This window comes from Trypanosoma grayi (assembly GCF_000691245.1).
Source record: "Trypanosoma grayi strain ANR4 Tgr_78_V1, whole genome shotgun sequence".
In the NCBI taxonomy this organism is placed as follows: Eukaryota; Euglenozoa; class Kinetoplastea; order Trypanosomatida; family Trypanosomatidae; genus Trypanosoma; species Trypanosoma grayi.
Genome location: NW_008825697.1, coordinates 1 through 13,864, shown reverse-complemented (window position 1 = coordinate 13,864; position 13,864 = coordinate 1). Strand labels below are relative to the sequence as shown.

The 13,864-nt window shown below is 55.2% G+C and overlaps 6 protein-coding genes across 6 annotated transcripts; all 6 read left to right on the top strand.

Annotated features, from left to right (window-relative positions):
• Positions 1-84: 84 nt before the first annotated feature.
• On the top strand, positions 85-1,083 carry DQ04_00781050 (ribonucleoside-diphosphate reductase small chain; the record flags this gene model as incomplete). Its single annotated transcript, XM_009309698.1, has 1 exon — positions 85-1,083. The coding sequence occupies one exon, from the start codon at positions 85-87 to the stop codon at positions 1,081-1,083; it is 999 nt and encodes a 332-aa protein (XP_009307973.1).
• An 896-nt stretch (positions 1,084-1,979) lies between these two features.
• Positions 1,980-7,415, top strand: DQ04_00781040 (putative ubiquitin ligase; the record flags this gene model as incomplete). Its single annotated transcript, XM_009309697.1, has 1 exon — positions 1,980-7,415. The coding sequence occupies one exon, from the start codon at positions 1,980-1,982 to the stop codon at positions 7,413-7,415; it is 5,436 nt and encodes a 1,811-aa protein (XP_009307972.1).
• Positions 7,416-7,888: 473 nt separating this feature from the next.
• Positions 7,889-8,683, top strand: DQ04_00781030 (hypothetical protein; the record flags this gene model as incomplete). Its single annotated transcript, XM_009309696.1, has 1 exon — positions 7,889-8,683. The coding sequence occupies one exon, from the start codon at positions 7,889-7,891 to the stop codon at positions 8,681-8,683; it is 795 nt and encodes a 264-aa protein (XP_009307971.1).
• Positions 8,684-9,041: 358 nt separating this feature from the next.
• DQ04_00781020 (putative cleavage and polyadenylation specificity factor 30 kDa subunit) lies at positions 9,042-9,872 on the top strand (the record flags this gene model as incomplete). The annotated part of the gene is made up of 1 exon (XM_009309695.1): positions 9,042-9,872. One exon carries the CDS (start codon positions 9,042-9,044, stop codon positions 9,870-9,872), a length of 831 nt encoding a protein of 276 aa, XP_009307970.1.
• Positions 9,873-10,968: 1,096 nt separating this feature from the next.
• Positions 10,969-12,033, top strand: DQ04_00781010 (hypothetical protein; the record flags this gene model as incomplete). Its single annotated transcript, XM_009309694.1, has 1 exon — positions 10,969-12,033. The coding sequence occupies one exon, from the start codon at positions 10,969-10,971 to the stop codon at positions 12,031-12,033; it is 1,065 nt and encodes a 354-aa protein (XP_009307969.1).
• A 1,285-nt stretch (positions 12,034-13,318) lies between these two features.
• Positions 13,319-13,615, top strand: DQ04_00781000 (hypothetical protein; the record flags this gene model as incomplete). The annotated part of the gene is made up of 1 exon (XM_009309693.1): positions 13,319-13,615. One exon carries the CDS (start codon positions 13,319-13,321, stop codon positions 13,613-13,615), a length of 297 nt encoding a protein of 98 aa, XP_009307968.1.
• Between the last annotated feature and the right edge of the window lie 249 nt (positions 13,616-13,864).

Here is a 13,864-nt window from a genome sequence, read left to right as displayed (position 1 = left end):
TTTTTTTTTCTTGGCGTATCTTACATAAGAACGCATAAAGCCACAACAAAAAAAAAGACACACAGAAATAAACAGACATTAAGTATGGGTGAGAAGCGTCCGCGTGAGATGATGGTGGAGCCGCTCCTGCGGGAGAACCCCGACCGCTATGTCCTCTTCCCAATCAAGCACCACGACATCTGGAAGAAGTACAAGGAGGCGGAGAGCAGCATCTGGACAGTGGAGGAGATTGACCTGGGCAATGACATGACGGATTGGGAGAAGCTGAACGACGGGGAGCGGCACTTCATCAAGCACGTGTTGGCATTTTTTGCCGCAAGTGATGGGATCGTGCTGGAGAACCTGGCACAGCGGTTCATGACGGAGGTGCAGTCACCGGAGGTGCGCTGCTTCTATGGGTTCCAGATCGCCATCGAGAACGTGCACTCTGAGATGTACTCTGTTCTGCTGGACACTTACATCACGGACACAGTCGAAAAGGACCGCTTGTTTCACGCCATCTCAACTATCCCGTGCATTGAGAAGAAAGCTAAGTGGGCAACTAAGTGGATCCGCAGCAGCGAGTGTTTTGCTGAGCGCCTTGTCGCGTTTGCCGCTGTTGAGGGCATCTTCTTCTCCGGCTCGTTCTGCGCGCTGTTCTGGCTCAAGAAGCGTGGCCTCATGCCAGGGCTGACGTTCAGCAATGAACTCATTTCGCGCGACGAGGGCCTGCACACTGACTTTGCATGCCTGCTATACGAAAAACACATTGTCCAGAAGCTTCCGCGTGAGCGTATTCAAGAGATCATCTGTGAGGCGATGGAGATCGAGCGTGAGTTCATCTGCGATGCGATCCCGGTGCGCCTGATTGGGATGAACTCGGACCTGATGTCGACATACATTGAGTTCGTTGCGGACCGGCTGCTCGTGGCGCTCGGAAACGAGCGGTACTACAAGTCGAAGAACCCGTTCGATTTCATGGAGATGATCTCGCTGCAGGGAAAGACGAACTTCTTTGAGAAGAAGGTCGGTGAGTACCAGAAGGCAGGCGTGATGAGCGCGGAAGGGAGCACAAAAATTTTCTCGCTCGGCACGGATTTCTGATAACTGTAACAAACCTTTTTTCTTTGGTTTCTCGTTCTCTTCTTCTTTTCATCCACTGTGGGAGGGAACCATGATAAGAGTCATTTATAAGCAGTAACTTCCGGGGGGGCGGGCCGCAGAGAGGTCATAAACAACAACAAAGAGGCGCTTCCCTTTTTCTTTCCTTTTTAGGACGTTTTTTAAGGGGTGGGCGCTCCATCGTCCCTGTTGCCACTCACCACAGGGACGCGTGTGAATGCCCGGGGCACGGCTCCTTGGGTGGGTGTGTGATGGTGGGAAAGACTCACATTTGGCGTTCACATTCTCGGCTTTCTTTTCTGAGCTTTTTTTTGTTGTTTTTGTTTTTTCTTCTGTTTGCGTTCTGTTATAAGGTGGCCCTTTTGGACACAGCGGTGCGTGATAGACTGTGTGTAGGAGGGAGGAAGGTGGATAGACAGCGAGAAGCGCTCGCACTGACGCATTTTGTAAAGGCGCTGATTGCCGCACCACGGTTCCTGCTACACCTTGCTGCCTGTTTGTGTTGGCCCGTTTTTTTTCTTTTGTGTGTGCTCTACTGCGTGGGGCGCCCCTAACGTGTTGGGTACTCACCGGCGGCCATGTGGGTTCCCCGCCGCCGCCGCCCCCACCCTTTTTGCTGCGTACTGCTCCTGTTCGCATGGATTGGCGTAGTTTTTGCCACTTATTTATCTTTTGTTGTTGTTATTTGTTTGCTTCTCAGGAACCCTTCGTGCATTTCAAGGGATCACTACACCTAGGGATTCTTCAGTTAACTGGTACATAAGTTTACACCTGCTTTGCTTGCGCTCGGCTGAGTTAATCGTGGTTTTGTGTTTGGTGCTCTTCCGCTGCTGCGTGTGTTTGCGTCCGGGATGTCTCTCGGGGGAAATTCACACCCGATGGACCCCACAACGTGGACCACGCGGGTCTTGGTGGCATACGCCGAGCAGCAAAACCTTTCCAATGAGAGGCAGAACGCAACGGTATCCAAGGCTGATCGGGAGAGGCTGGAGGCGATGGTAGTGAAAGACCTGCAAACATTTTACGCCACCAGCGACAGTGTGGGGGAGCCGGTGGCACGAACGGAGGCGCTCGAGACGCGAGCGGCGGTGCTGCTGGAGCGTCGCGTCTCCCCTGACTGCGCAGAATTATTTCGTGAGCATCCAGAGAAGCTGCAGGAGGTTGTTGATGCCGGCCTCGCCCTGTTGCGCGACGCCCTGGCGCATGATAAGTACAAGTCCGGTCGTCTGCCATTGGTGGAGTGGTGGCTGCAGTTTACCGTAGATGAGGTGACGTGTCGCCAGATAGCGTCCCAGGGCACATCGCATGTGTGTGGACGGACAATAATGCGGCACGAGGCGATTGTTTACTGTAGGGAGTGTGCGGTGGATTCGTTGTGTGTGATGTGCGCAGAGTGCTTTCAGAACTCACCTTGCGTGGACCACAATCACCTTGTGCGGTATGGCAGCGGGGGTGGCATTTGTGACTGTGGCGATTCAAGTGCCTGGAATCCCGAGTCCTTCTGTACGCGGCACAGGGGTTTCCAGAATAACAACGACCCCACCACCGTCTTGAGTGCAGTGCAGAAACGATGGTTGGAGGTGGTGCTGCGCGGCCTGGCGCAGTATCATGTCACAATTATGCGCTTGTTTCAGATGGAAGTGCAGAAGCTGGGCGATGACGAGAGGACCAAATGGATGAAGCACTGGGTGGATCGGCTATTGCGACGAACGGCCGCCGTGACACAGCTGCTGGCGAAGAGCGCTGAGAGCTCCCGACGCATATTGTGCCTTAGCTTGATGGGGCCGGCACTTATGCCACGCCCCTTCAAGTCCTGGGCGACTTCCGTGGAGGTGAAGGTAGAGCAGCCCTTGCCGTGTGTGGAAGAGGTGTTTCTTATTGAACTCGAACTTACGAACGCCAAGGATCTCCTCATCTGGAATGATTCGCTCCTTACTCTGCTGGACAGCTGCGTCATCGACCCGTTGTTCCGCGTCCCGTTTGCAGAGCTGCTGCTGAAGTATGCCGAGCGAATCTCCATTCGGCACGAGCTGCACGTTGAGTCACTCATGATTCAAGTTCTAAGCGTGAAGAATGTGGTGGATGCCTTGCTTCTAAATGCGCCGCATCCACACTGGAAGTGTGTGATTGGCCGCGAGACCATCCTCCATCGGCAGTTGTCGGCTCTGCTATACTTCATCTGTCTAGTGTCTAAACGCCACAAGCAACTACCTCTTTCCACCAGCCCCGCCATGTACTGCTCTCACCGAATCACCAACATAATAACCTCGTCGGAGAACACGAAAGCAATAGTGGCTTCGCGCCTGCTGTTCCGTGCGTGGTGCAAGCTGCTGTGTCTTGTCGGTAGTAACAGCAACGTGCATCGCGAGAAGGGAGACTCAACATCGCGCAAATACACTGTCTTGAGGGACCACGCTATGGAGCTGGCGTCTCGGCTTCGGGAAGTCTTCTACCCTGTTGGGAATATGGTGTACAGCATTGGTATGGCGCTCATCTCGGGCAGCGAGCCGATTCCGGCTTGGCTGCAGGAACGCCTGCAGTTACTGCCGCCAACGTGGGATGCGGTGCCAGACCCCCTCATCGACTTTCCGGAGCACCGCCAAGTTCTCGAAGCCCTTGCCCTGCCGCAGGACGCGTCAATGCTGTTGTTCAACGCAAATGGCATCGAGGTGGGTGGAAGACACCGTACTTACTTGAGGGAACTGCTGAGGGAATTCGTGGAGTCCATTAACGCCACCATTGCGAAAAAGCGGGACGACTTTGCAAAGCTGCCGTTTGTCCTTTCTGGGGAGGAAGAGGAGCGTGGGCTTTCGAGTTATGACTTGCTTAACCCACAGACGGGCAACCCGACCTCCTTTATTGTGCCGCATTTGCGCTTCTTTGTTGTGCTTGTAAGGATATGGGCGCGGCTCCACCAAAGGCAAGGAGAGGTGTCGGCGGAATGTGGTGGAAGTAAAGAGCCATTTCACTGCCTCATTTCGGAAGTGCTTGAGGCGACACTGTGGCGAGCAGAGTATTGGCTCGATGAGTGTCTCATGCCTCTTGTTCTTTTGGGCCAGGTGGAGCAGGGTCTTTGGCGCCGCGGCGACTGTGATGTGATGCTGCGGTGTATGTTTTATACGAGTTACGTCACATGGGAGATGGAGGTGGATCTTTACATGATGCAGCTACTCATGTTAGTGATGCCGACAGAGGAGTACGCTATTCAGATGTTGCAGCGGCACGTCATCGCGATGCAGGGTGTGCCAAGTGGTCTGTGTTATCCGTCCTTCCTACGTCTCGTTCTTACCCTCTGCATGGGGGAGTGTGGGGCTACTATTGACAATGAGGAAGACCTGCGGCAGGCGTTGCGTGTGCGGCTTCTGCATGGCATGGCGACCACGGACGAGTTTTCCGTCCGTCTGGCTGAATTGGCGGCGCAGGAGTTTACTCACGTCCTTCCGGGTGCCGACCCGGTCGTGATGCTTCCGAGCATACTGGAAGAGATCGCCGTGCCGCGGCAGCGGGGGAGTGAGCGTGTGTTTCAGGTAAAGGACGCGACGACATTGCGGAACCATCTGAATCTGTATCACCCGCTTCTGCGGGACCAGCACGCGTATGACTTGTATGATATGTACACGCGACTTGCACGACGAGAATTGATGTCACAGGAAGACAGCGAGGAAAAGGGGTCATTGCCCCGGGAGCCACATGTGGCGTTTTCACCGCCCAAATCGAGGTGGATTGACGGTGATGAGGGGCAGCGAGAGGGGGGAGTGAGATGTGACTTGTTCCGCGACAAAGTCTCTCTTTTGCTACAGACACCCGCTGTGCTTTCTGTAGCCATCTATTCGGTTCAAATGTACGTGTACTTCGTGATTGGAAATAGGTCTGAGGAAGTGAGCAATGTTGTCAACGACGGGACGTTGGTTCACGCGGTGTCTGTTTTGTATCTGGCCATGAAAGCCTGCAGAAGGATCAGCCTCTTCGCCCTCTCTAATACCACCACTACCACTACCACCGCATTCGACACGATTGACTGGGATGCCGTCAAGACGTTTCAGCAGCAGTTCATGCCACCATCGGGCTATCTTTCTCAGGAGTTGGCGCTGTTATACCCAGTGAAGGGCATCATGAGCGCTGTAACCCTAAAGGACAAACTGGGCATACCAATCATTCCAGGGGCACGAGCGGACGAGGTATTGCCTCCACCATCATCCACGCCCTCCCCCTCATTGCATGGTGTTACAACAATAGCTGCACTGCATCAGCTCTGCACGCATTTCAGAAATGAGAAGGCGGATGGGTACAGCATTGTCCCAATGGCGGAATTCATCTTGCGCAATGTGGGAGCGCTGTCCTCCTCGTTCGAGGAAGAAGAAGCAGCACAGCGTGAGGCGCGGCGCGAGCAGGAGGATCAGAAAAACCGAAGCCGCAAGGAGAGACAAGCAGCGATGCTACAGCGTCTGAGGAAGAGTAATACAAGGAATATTTCCAGGCTGATAAATGCAGCCGATGAAACGCTCCCCATTGACGTCGGCAGCAATAGCGCATCCACGGCTGGAAAAGCAGTTGCTGATGATGGAGTGCAGAAAAAGACGGAGGCTGATTCTGACCCCTCTACCTCTGTTACTGCCAGTTTGTTATTGCGCCTTATGGATGTTGAGTGCTGCATGTGCCGCAGCCCAACCAAAGAATCACTTTTCCTCTTTGGCAATGTCTCTAGCTCGGATACACTATATCGACTCTCCTTTGATGCGGAAGTGGCACACAAATTGAACGGACATGTCCACATGTGCGGACATGCTGCACACCGAGGCTGTGTTTCAAAGACGTTCGGACGGCTTGCCGGTCTCTGGGAAAGGGTTGCCGACACTATATATGGGCAAACTTCACTGGGTCCGTTGGAATTTAACTGCCCGATGTGCATCATGATCTGCACGACGCTTTGTCCGCTGCCCAAGTTGACGACAAACGCCACAGAGGAGAAGTCATCATCGTTGTTCGAGGCTGTGAACAGAGACATTCAGAAGGAGGCTCTGACGTGCAAGTGGACGAGGGAAGTAGTGCAAAAAATGCAGAAAGCCGTTGCACGTGCTCAGATTGGCCTTTCGCCGTCGTCAACAATGAAAGCGGACGCGTTGTCGTTGAATACGGAGCCACGGGACGGGAACTCCTGCACGTGGGAACTCGCGGGAACACTGCGGGGCATTCGAAGCCACATGCACATTTCCCTAGAGTGGGTCAAGGCGGGTGGTGCAGTGCAGTACAATGAGCTTTTGACGCTGTTTACGCTCATGTCATCGCTTGACCCAAGGCTTCTACAGGAAAATGCCCCCATGTTGTATGAGGAGTTCACTCGAGACGGTGACGGGTTGTGTTTGCTCCTGTTAAGACTGTTGCAGGCTCCAGGAAATGCTGTGACGTTGCTGACTCAGCACACAAACGAGCTCATTCTCACCAGTGATCACGCTGCCCTCGTTCCCCCTAACTCAGGAGAGTATGGTGAGGCTTACAATGGGCTGCTGATGGCTATGTGGAGGGAGCTGAGCTGCCTTACGCTGCTAAAAGTGCTCCTCACGGAAGCGAACCCCGTCCAAGTGGTGCAATGGGAGAATGAAAAACCGATTCTCGCGCCATTGGAGTCGGAAGGCCTCAGCACGTTGAAGGGACGGCAGTGTGCGGTGCTCACAATGTTGTGCTACCTGACGGAGAGGTCCTTTGATTATCTGCAAGGAAATGATCCGGCAGTTTCGCTCTCGTCGATCATACAAAGTCTGGTGTCAACTGAGTCAATGGCAGCGGTGACCCTCCCTGTGGCGAAGCTAATGCGTTGCAAGCCGCTATCAGTGCCATATGAAGGTCCTGTAGCGTGGCGAAATTATATCTTCCATCATATATTCCATCTTGCTGACACGCTTGAAGAAATGGTGCTTAGACGTAGCTCTTCCAATGTGTGCTCTGTCTGTGGTGACAGTGAGGCACGGCTAGTGATGTGCTGCTACTGTGGTCAGTCTCTCTGCGTAAAGTCTGCATTGTCTCCGCCTGAACTCTATGATCACTCACGAACATGCGGCAACGGCAATGGCGTGTACTTTCACCTGCGGGAAAATCTTTTCACTGTGTTGCTGACACTCTCTGATCGCCATCTGAAATATAGAGGACTATACGCCGACGAGTGCGCGCGGGCAAAGGCGTACGAATTCCATGGCCGTAAGGTGAGCCTCAGCGATACGGCGTGTCGGGCGTGGCTTTCATTTTGGATGCGCTCCCGTTGGGGGGTGGAGTCGCTTGTTGTGAGGAGGTTAGTGCGGGGGAACTTGGAGCGCCTTTAGGGAGTTTTTTTTTTTTTTCGTTGATGATGAAAAGAGGGAGAACGCCTTACGTAAAGCGCGGCAATTCAAAAGAATATTCCAATAGCATCTGTGTGTGTGTGTGTGTGACACGCAAAGGCGGCAGATCTTCTTTTTTTCTTCTTGCTTGTGCTGAGATATATGAAAAGAATTGTGGTAGTGCGGCATGAAGCGCGCAATGCACTAACTCCTTCATTCCCCCACTGGCTCTCTTTGTTTTGAAACTCCCCGGTCGGTGGCACAAAGCAAACAGAAGAAAGCTGTCCTTCGTGCCGTGCGTGGAGGACGACTGGCGGCGGCCACGCCACCGCGAGGCAGACGCCAATGTTCTCGCAGCAGCACGCCGCCTTGCGTTTGTTTCTGGCCGCGTGGACGAAGCGTACAGTCTGCTCGAACGACATACGAAACAAGAGGGTGCCTCGCCTGCTGTGCGGCGAGAATGGCAAGAGGCAGCAATGACGCTACTGTCACGATGCAGCAACGCCAGCGCGACACGGTGGGTCTCGAGCGGCCTCTTGCCACTCCCGCCGTCGGCTGCGGTGGGGGCGATGGATAGTCTGGTCTATCACCACTGTATGCTCTACTGGGTGAAGCTCTCGTGCGAGGCGATGCTGCAGCGCGACGGTGTGCTCCTCCCGCTGGCCCTTGATGCCGCACGAGACACGCTGCGCTTTGTCGTGCAAGATATTTGCTGTGTGCGGCTCGCCACGGCTCCACGCTGCCTGCCCACCTGGCGGTTGTTAGACCAGGTGCTGAGTGAGCTTTTGCTCCACCAGCAGAAGCAGAAGCAGGTGGAGACTTGTGGTGATATGGATTTGACCCCCGAAGCGGGTGTGGTGCGGCGCATGCTGCTTTACCTCCGCCACTACATCATCCGATACTTGGAAACGCGGGACCGCCCGTTGGAGGGGCAGTGCGGATTCCTGCACTACCGTGGTGTATTTGATCGTGAATCGGGAGGCGTAAACGGCGGTGGTGTTGCCTCTGGCGAGCGGCATGATGAAGAATATGGGGAATGTGACCCGGCCCTTTCCGCCCAGGACCTGTGTGATGCGTTGCTGCGACTTTGTGGAGGGCGTGACACAACTGGAGGTCATTCTACCGGTGGGGAGTGCGGATCAGATGGTGATGATGGCAGTGGCGGGGGTGCCGCTCTTGTTGACGTGGTGGCGTTGGAGACATTTCTGTACAACTACTTTCTCCAAAGCGCGCCTGCAGCGTTTGATCGTCTTCCTAAGTCACAGGAGTAATGCATTATCGCATTTCCCCTCCTCTTCCTCGTCCTCATCCGTCACAGGGACTGAAATCGGCTTATTCGAGCTGTTCTCATTCTGTGTTTTGGTACACACGCACGCACACGTGCAAGTATGAGGAAGCCACTCGTTCTTCTTTTTTATACGTCTTCCTCTGTGTGTGTGTGTGTGTGTGTGTGTGTGTGCCTGCGTATATGTGTCCTTCAGTGCTTCTTCCCTGCTGCCTTCCCGACTTCCTCCCTCGGCGGTGTTTTTTCGCCCGTGCCACCCCTTAGCAGTAGTGCAGCGCAGTGAGCAGCATCCCTCTCGCCTTCTTGCTACGGGCTTTCCCCGTGTGTCCACACGTGCGCCGCAAATGTTCACCGACGACGCCGCGCATGCGTCGCTCGCCTTCGAGGACGTCCTCCCCGCGGAGCCGCACGCCAACGTGAAGCGGCGTGAGATCTGTCAGCCGTTTCAGCACGGCAGGTGTCGCCTCGGCGCGGCGTGTCCCGAGCGGCACGTCATCTCGCAGTTTAAGACGATGCGGCTGGAGGTGTGCAAGCACTGGCTCCGCGGCGCTTGCGTCAACGGGGAGAACTGCCTGTATCTGCACGAGTACGACGACCGCTACGTGCCGGCGTGCGCCTTCTACCAGCGCCTCGGTGAGTGCACGAACGCGGAGTGCCCGTTCCAGCACGTTGTGCAGGCAGAGAGGCAGCCGGAGTGTGCCGCGTACCGCCGTGGCTTCTGCCCGCTCGGCCCGCAGTGCCACCTGCGCCACGTGCAGCGTCAGCCGTGCCCGTTTTACCTCGCCGGCTTCTGCCCACTCGGGCCCAAGTGTCTGCTGGGGCACCCGGTGCAGGAACTGTACAACCGCAACGCGGTGTCGGAGCGGCTGCGGCAGCGCATGCTCGTTGAGCGCGCCGATGACACGTCGTTCAACAAGAACGCGACGTGCTACCGCTGCTTCGACCCCGGGCACCTCGCACCCAATTGCCCGGGCGTACAGAACGGCGTCCTGCGGCGGATGTTGATGGCGCTGCAGGAGCCGGGCGAGCAGCTGTACTTCCACAGCGACGGACGGTCGATGCGCAAGTGCTGCTTCTTCTGTGGCGATGAAGGCCACGAGGTGCGGGACTGCCCGAAGAAGCCGAAGAGCCATCAGTGGCACGGCCACAGACGGGGAGAGGGTGCGGGGCGGTGAGCAGCGACACGTGGTCGCGCGCCTTTCTCTCTCTCTCTCTACAATATATATACCACCCACTATCTCGTGTTAAAGACTACACACACACAGCCACACATGCATACATGAGTGTGACGCGTTTCACCTCATTGTGGTGTCTGGTTGTTGGTGTTGTTGTTGCTTTCTTTTATTTTCTCTGGTGGTGACCGGCGCTCTCTTCGAGTGTTCCTCTTCTTCGCCTTTTACTGTTCTGCGTGTTTTAGTTCTTGGGTGTGGAAGCCGTCCTGGAATGTGGCCGGGGCAGCCGCCGGGGCGTCCCATCTCCGCGGGGGCGCACGGGACACTGTGGTTGCGCCTACAGAGCAGAAGTCGCCCTGAGAAGAAGATTTGTAGTGGAACTCATCTTGTCCTCAGTGACGCCACCCCAGAGGGGGAGGGGGGGAGACGCTGCGTGGAACGGGTGGAGAGAGCCGCGCTGTAGCAGCAAGCGTTGTTTGTTGCACGGGCGTCAGCGACTTTTGTGAGGAGTTAGCCGGCATGCCGCTGACATCGTACCGCTGTGTGGAGAGGTGCTGCACGCCTGGCTCTCTCGATTCCGATGAAGTCTTCCGATACCTCCTCACACTTTGTGTGTTGCTGAGCAGTGGGTCTTGACTGCGCGATGTCCTCCGCTGGCGGAAGAGCGATGGTGTGGCGACAGACACTTGGAAGTGCGACAGAGACGATTATGACGCTGGAAGCGGGCGCTGCGGCTGCCATTTCGTGTAGATTTTCAGTTAAAGCTGCTCTCCGTTATGTGGTGTGCCCTTTTTCTTGGCTCTAGCTGCCGCTTTTTTGGTCTTGGTGAGTACGGTAGGTGGACTCACAGAGTGTGTACCTGATATGCTCTGCTGTGCTAGCCGGGCGGGACGAGAAGGGAAGAGAAATGTGCATGCATTTTTATTCGGCTGTTATCATTGTTGTTGTTGTTGTTGTTGTTGTTTTTATTGGAGATGGTTGTGGCATCATCTGTTGGGGAAGGCGTCTTGGTTTCTAACCTGTATCTAACTTTCCTTTTCCCTCTTTGATTTTTCTCCTTCTCTGTGATTCCCTTCTTTCAGGCTCGTCGTGTACTGTGATGAGACGCTCTACTGCCTGTTGCCGACGGCTTGTGCGGCGTTGCTGCCACGGCAATGGCCCGGTAGCGCAGCAGCAGCAGCAGGCGTCGGCCGTAAACCCGCTGCTCGGTGCCGCGACGGAGACCGGTCCGCTCGCGCGACAATTACTAGAGAGACATCGACAACGCCATACGGCGCAGTTGAGCATGACAGTGAGCCAGCAGCAGCAGAAGCAACGACAACTGCAAAAGCCGCAGGAACAATCCGCAGGTGCGGTGGGAGTGAGGCCAAATAACAGCAAGCCGGCGCCAGATGCCGTTGAATCTTATGGCAAGGCGGCTCTTGTGGCGAACCTAGCGCATGTCGTGGACGTGAGCGCGGTCGGTACTCGCGACCTGATGCAGGCCACTGAGAAGGAATGGGATGCATTAACGGCGCAGAGTAGGCTCTCAGCGGCCCTCGCAGGTGCGAACAGCAAGCGTGCTGCCCGTATGGTGATGCGACACGCGCGTTCCGCCTCTGCGGCTCGGTTGGCCAAGTCGCCTGGAGACGTGCCGACGCCCTATGAAGTACTGCTGCAGCGGTACGCCACCGTTGTGCCGACGAGACGTGCAAATCCTGCAACATCGGAGGCTACCTGCAGCTGGCGGGTGAATATGCCTGCCGTCCTGAAGCAGAAGGGCACTCTGCGCGGTGTGCTTGCGCGCCGGGAGCAGCTCGAGCGCCACCGCGAGTGGCAGCTGGTGAAAGACGTTCAGTTTCCAGCGTTTTCTGCTGCTTCTGGCCATGGCCCGATGGCGTGTGGAAACAACGTGAGGGCGCCGAGTCATGTCACCCACAGCACTCTTGCCGGTAGCAGCAGCAGCAGCAACAGCAGTGGCATCGGTGGTCCCTCCTCGCCTGTCTTTCGTCGGTACTGTCTTGAATTTGGCAGCTGCACGTTGAGGCAGGCGGGGTTTCTGACAGACCCGATGACGTACTACGTGCTGAGCAACCTGCACTTGACGGGTGATGAGTCGTTGCTTGAGGTCCGCCAGAAGGCGGAGGCGCTGAGCCACCGCTACAAATGTGCGCATCTTCCGTGATAACGCCAAGACAACTTCTTCCGGTCCCATGTCGCACCCTTCTCTTTTTTTTGTTTTGCCCTTCATTATGAATCAATTTGTGGTGAAACAGAATTAGGCAAGTGCGCTGTGGTGGTGGAGGCGGCATCAACGATGGAAGAACCTCATCATATACACACATAGATAGAGAGAGAGAGAGAGAGAGAGGGGTACTCCCGTTCACGAAGGAGGAGGTGCTATCGAATTTTAGAACAGCACATGCGGCAGTGCCAATGCTGCTGCTTCTGGTCGTGGTGGTGGTAGTAGTGTGTTAGTAGTAATGGTAATGATGATGATGATAATGATGATAGAAACTGCTGTTTGATTGTAGTCATTCTTCGTCAGAAGGCCTCATCTTTACTTACTATTATTTCGACTACTTCCCTACTCCTCCTGGTTGGCTCTTTTATTTTCACCTCGCTTTTCTTTTCTGCGTACTGGATTTATGCGCGGCTCGGGTCTGTTGATTCTGTCTGCCTCATTTAACTGAACTGGGGGGTGCCAGCTTTTTTTCTTGACGTCTTTTGTTTTCGCTTCATTCTATATTTTCCTCTTTGCATGTTCCGTCTGGTTTGTGAAAGAGCCGGATCCCCCTCACACCGCGTCCAAAAGGCCCCTGCTGACAAGCTCACTAGAATCCCCTACTCGCGCTGCATTCGATACTAGACGCACGTCGTGGGCATATTCCGTGTACGCCTTCCCCCCTCCCCCTGCTGCGGGTCAGTTCTGCTTGGGTGTTGGGGCTTCCTGTGAAATTGGCGGCGCCCAACAGTTCGTCGATTCACTACACGTCGCTTACCGCCTAGGCTGGTATATTCTCTTTAGAAGGTGACTGTTTGTATTTGCACGTCAATAGCGGAGGACAAAACAAAATGGCTGCTGCAGCGGCGGGTCGTGCAAATTTGGATGGTTTTGATTCCCCATTGCTAGGTCACCGGCAACAGCAGAGGGAGTTTGATGACATACGCTGCTCCATCGACCGTATGGAGGCACTGCTGTGCCATGGCCAGACTCTGCTCTACGGCGATGTGGAGCAGTCTGAGAATCGGTTGGCTTCCACCATGCGGATGCCGAACACAAGAATGAGTGCTAATGATTCGGCCGTTGGCGGCGGAAATGCACGCAAACGTGCTGCATCGGCCAGATGTGTGCGCAGTGGAGGAGATAAAACCCCCAGGCAGAGACCGAGTATGGCCGCTCTTGCCGCAACCAGCGACAAGGTCAAGTTGACCCCTCCCAANATAAAACCCCCAGGCAGAGACCGAGTATGGCCGCTCTTGCCGCAACCAGCGACAAGGTCAAGTTGACCCCTCCCAACGCACCGCCGCTCGCGCGCCCGCGTCGTGGAATGCTAAAGGAGCAGGAGAAGCGTATGCTTGAGGAGGCGGATGAGTGGGAAGACGTCACCGTTGCGGAGCTGCGGTGTCGCATCCGTGAGGAGTTGGCGGATTACCGCCGCAAGGGCCCGGTGTCGTTTAGGCGATGGCCCAAGGAGACACCTTCGCAGGCGCACCCTTCAGAACACCAGGTGAAGCGTACTGGATTGGCGACGGCAAGAATCTAGAGCGAGAGAATGATTGTTTTTTTTTCCGTTCTTAGGGAGAGGGGGGGGGAGCAAAAGAGCAAAAAGGGTGTGCACCACTGATTCCAGGTTCTTGTGGTTCCAAATTTTGGCGTTTCTTGTTGCATGTTTTCTTGCATTCAGTATGCCAATGATGTGGCCGTCACGCAGGTGCCCCTCCCGTCCTCTGTATCTCCTCCTTTTTCCCCCTCTGCTTACGGATCATACAACAGATATCTATATATATATATA